Genomic DNA, 4,903 nt, shown 5'->3' on the forward strand with positions numbered 1-4,903 from the left:
TTACGGTGCTGGCGGTGCTGGTACATTTACAGGTCTCCTCGGCGGTGTTTTCTTAAAATTGCACCTGATGTCGCTGACATAGCGAATTCTACCTTCTAACCCGTGAATTATCGGCGAGTACTGTGTGATGTAGGACATCATAACATCTGCATCCAAGTCCTCTGAAAAAGTCGGGAATTTGTTATTTAAGACAAGCGCCTTACGTGAGTCTAAAATGACACTTAAGTATATTATCACCCTTCGTCCAATATTTTTTATATTTACTGCCTTACATTCTTTTTGATAATAAATAAATCTTCAGTGTTCAGTGACTAAATTGATTAACGTTTATACATATGTCATCTTACGGGGGACGTCATAATTGCGATTTTGGGGTAAAAACTGAAAAAATCGGTTTCTCGAATTTCTCTTTTACATGAGCAACCATGATCGCCGTTTCAACGCCTATTTAAAAACACAATTAAGTACTCCAAAACCCTGCCAGCGATTTTCTTAAAGTTCAAGTTCAGGTTTGTCGTTAATAAAGCAAAATAATACCCTTGTTTAATGAAAATCTGTAATTGGGAGCTCTTAACTCCATAGCGAAAACATGAAAACCAAAATGTCAGCACAGTATTGTAGCCTATACACTCCTGGTCAACTCTGCCATTTTTCGTGATAAAATCTTGTTCAGGGATGAAGTTACACCCCATACAAATTGCTATCTCACCTCAAAAATAAAGGCGTTAAATTGACGATTAAAGATTTGAGCTGCCCATGCTTATACATTGGAACGAAAAAAATTAACGCTTATATTGGATATTTTCGAGGGGGTTTTTCATTGTTTTAAATCAGCATTTTAAATCAGCATGAATAATTAGATGCAGGATAAAACTCAAAACTGGGTGATAATATAGGGTTAATAAATCCTTTAATGAACTAGAAAAGCACTCCGAGAGCGCAGACCTCCGCCAAGGCAGCGATTTTTGATTATTATTGATTATTGATTGATTATTGATCCGGATCACCACCAAAAACTAATCACTTCTAAGTTAACTCATTTCCCACCTATCCTGAAAATTTCATCAAAATCGGTTAATAATTTTTTGAGTCATGTTGATGACAAACAAACAGACAGACAAACAGGGGTGAAAATGACTTCTAAGACGTATGCAGTACATAATCATAATTCATAATCACAGCAATTTATGTTTTCTTGTGTGACCAAGCATGGAAAGCACACTTCACTTAAAATCACTCGAAACTGAAAAACAACCATACCTATCCCATATCGGTACAATATGTTGTCTTCGAAAATAGAAAAACCATCCCCTCCCTCTAGTAAATAGGTGTTGGTGACCACATCGTACGATTTTGTCTTAACGAGGGGCTGGAACTCGGGGACTGTACAGTCAGCGCACCTGACGTCAATACTGACCACTCGCCTGCCTACTGGCTTAGACAGGTCATACACAACCCGAAGACCTGGGTATAGGCAAACAATATAAAAATAAAACAAACAAAGAACACAATTATACAAGGGACTGCTATGTTTTGAATTATAGAAATTTTCAAAATTCTCGGCAACTTATTGTTACTATATCATAAATTCCTTATATTGATTCAATTATGCATTTAAATATGGTTATTAATTTAAGTAAGGGTAATGTTTAGCTTTCTTAATAGAAACTAAATGAAAACGATTATATTTAACTGAGATGGAACAATTACCCGAGACTTGCAGGAAGCGACCCGTATTACTCTCTTGTAAGGAAACGGAATGTTCCATGACTGCCCACAAGGTACTACCGTTAATTTTGACAATGTCAACCGTATTTTCGAACGGGATAGTTCTCAGGACGTTTGACACTAATATGTCACCTGAAATAAGAATAGAAATGTTCATCCTAAAGAAACATGGTTGCAGCGGATATTTCAGCCAGGTACCCCAGTATCACGAACAGTTCCTAAACCGTACTCTAATAGAAAAATTGACGTTTCAGTATTGCTTTAGGAAAAAAACGCATAAAGGTGCTCTTTAACCCAACCCACAGGTTTTCAGGATTTACAAACGACAAAGAAAAAGTAAAAGTGTAATGGCAAAAAGGACTAAGACGTCTACCAGTATCTATAAGATATAGGTGCATGTTGGCGTCTACCTATTTCAATTGGCTCACGTATCCCGCCGCTATTCCACATTCCAATAGAGGCATTGGTCCACCTTGTTCCGTCATTGGGTTTCAGATACTTGTACACCAATGCATCTGCTATGAGGTTCCCTTTAAAATGACCAGTATTTTTATCATAAGGTACAAAAGATTTGGGATAAATTATGTCCAGGTGTTTCTGTTCGGGTGTAAAAAGCACGTTTACGACAATTTGGCAAAATTTACAAATTATCTGGCACCTCACCATACACCATACAGGAAAGAATATTATCCCTGCCCTATCGCTCTATATAACGGAATCAGGTATTAATGCCTTTGAATTATTAGAAACTCTCTGCAAGACCATCGGAGACATAGACAACACGAATGTCGAACTCCACACGACTCAGTGACGCATTACTCATTTATAGATCCCTCAGAACTGAAAGCTACTTAGGAGAGGTCATGAAAAAAGAAGAGAGAACAAAACGCTACCTACCTAAACTACACTCATTTCTACGACAAGATATAACATCGTTTAACTCGACCAAAGTGGTTCCGATCTTTGTTTGACCTAAATCGACCACACGTTGTTTCCATGGTTGCATCTCAGTTAATATTCCACTGTCTGAAACAGGAATTTACAGAAACAGTGCCAACAAAATGCACAATTTGAAGAAATCGGGTGATTTAAAAAAGATATCAGTTTATGAACTAATTATGGCAAAATGGTCATTGAAGTCACGAAGTTTGAAGGTAAATGTGAATGAAAGGCATTCTTATATTCACTAAAATTCATTCAAAATTAAACTAATTGAGAGATTATTAAACTATTGTGAAAATAAACACGAAAGCTATTATTATGAGAAATCTTCGATTGTTCTTATTTTAAATCATTTTATTTGACATCAATTTATGAATTAATGATGACAGAATACTCATTCCAGACAAGAAGTTCGATGTTATGTGTTTGATTTAAGGCGTTCTCATATTCAAAATGAAAAAGATAAAAGGATTAACTACCCGGTAAACTATTGTGAAAAACATACAACTACATTTATTCTATTATTTTGAGAAAACTTCGATTGTTCTCAAAGTTAAACAATGATAACTTTACCTTGTGTAACATTTTCATCCAATAAGATTGGATTGCCACCCCATGACGTAAGTTCCCCTGCTTCGTCAAAAGTTACTTGTAGGTAACCTAGATATTTGGCAAACATGAAATCTGTGACTATCAGCACGTTGCTTCCTCTTCTTCTCAACACAGTAGGATACAAACCATCGGGTTGCTCCGTGGATGGAGGAGTGCCTGGAAATATAATTGGATCTTTTTATTGTTATACTGCAAATATTGCAATGGCGACAGAGAGAGAGAATAAAATTCTTTAAAAAAGTACCTTTAACATTTAGTATTCATTTAATGAACAATTATTCTTAACATATCAAAGAAAACTCTACATTTGCATTGAGCTCATCATTATATCTATAACACCCTGTTACAGGTTGTCTGACAATAATATGTCATCTGCACTTATATCTAAGTCTTCACTTGCAAGACAATTAAAAGATTTACCTGTATAGATCTATACATTTTACCAGTATAAAGAAACGCGTTAGCCTGGCCACCAATAACAAAGTTCTCAAGATATCAAAGTTATGGAGATAATTCTATAATTCAACCTTTGACATGCGTTCAACATTATACCAATTACCACCTAATAGAGGTTGTATAGCTATAATGTGCCATCTTCTCTTTTATTAAAAAATTCACTGTCAATTAAATGAAAAGGCATTTTACCGGTATAAAGAAACGTGTTCGTTCGGCCACCAATAACAATGTCCACCCCATCAACTTCTTCAGCAATCTTTCTATCGACAGGAAAGCCGGAGTGACCCAGTGCAATAATTTTATTAATGCCCTGTAATTTCAGTTTATTAACCTCTTCCTGTACTGCAGCCACTTCTTCGGTGAAAATTAAAGCGCCTGAAAAAAACTGATAACTAAACTTGTGTGTGACCCTAAACATGTATTTATCAAATTGTAGCATGTAGGCTACATGTATGCACTATCACAATAATAATAGTAATAACAATCTGACGATCACAATATTAAAATTAATTGACTTAATACAGTCTGAAAAAAAGTGGTTTCAGAATATGGCCTTTTACAAATATGTATAATATGATATGGACATTGTTTCTAGAAGATCAAAAATTAATCTAACCTGGGTTTGAAACTAGAGGCGTGTATCTGAACACGTAACCCACTATTCCTATCTGTTCCCCATTCACATTCAGCACCGTGGACTTTTGATACATCCCTTGCATTTCTGGGACGTTTTGGGCGTCGATGTTAGCACTCAAAACGGGGAAAGTGACGTTTCGAAGAAAATGCAATAAGCAAACTCGTGATTACCGAAAGCCTAAAATGTTGAATTATTGAGATTAAACAGAATATATTGGGGATTTCAAATAACTTTCGTTCCTTTGGATTCGCTGTTTTTGAAAATTCCCCGTTTATTCCGAATAGAGGAGGATTCGCATTTTTGCCAACGTGACGAACGAGGTTTGTGACTTCCAAATAAGGAAGTGTCCCAAGCGGATACATCTGTGACGTACGAGACTTGTGACTTCCAAATATGGAAGCGCCCCAGGCAAAATTTTGACAAACACGCCCTCAATCTGCCGCTAGTGGCTAGAGTTTCGTATTGCTGATATGGGTTATATATGTAATCAAGATCGAGCTTGCAATACGGAGATCTAGAACCTAGGGT

At 36.2% G+C, this 4,903-nt stretch overlaps 1 protein-coding gene across 1 annotated transcript; it reads right to left on the reverse strand.

The window, feature by feature from the left end:
- Window positions 1-4,525, reverse strand: LOC106159010 (5'-nucleotidase). Its single transcript, XM_013535165.2, has 8 exons — window positions 4,355-4,525; window positions 3,928-4,113; window positions 3,244-3,438; window positions 2,626-2,754; window positions 2,139-2,258; window positions 1,711-1,860; window positions 1,261-1,464; window positions 1-161 (listed from the first exon to the last, which is right to left on the reverse strand). Exons 1-8 carry the CDS (start codon window positions 4,455-4,457, stop codon window positions 1-3), a joined length of 1,248 nt encoding a protein of 415 aa, XP_013390619.2. The 5' UTR covers window positions 4,458-4,525.
- Window positions 4,526-4,903: the final 378 nt, after the last annotated feature.

Source organism: Lingula anatina, chromosome 1 (genome assembly GCF_051362555.1).
Source record: "Lingula anatina isolate TDL-2025a chromosome 1, LinAna3.0, whole genome shotgun sequence".
Taxonomy (NCBI): Eukaryota; Metazoa; Brachiopoda; class Lingulata; order Lingulida; family Lingulidae; genus Lingula; species Lingula anatina.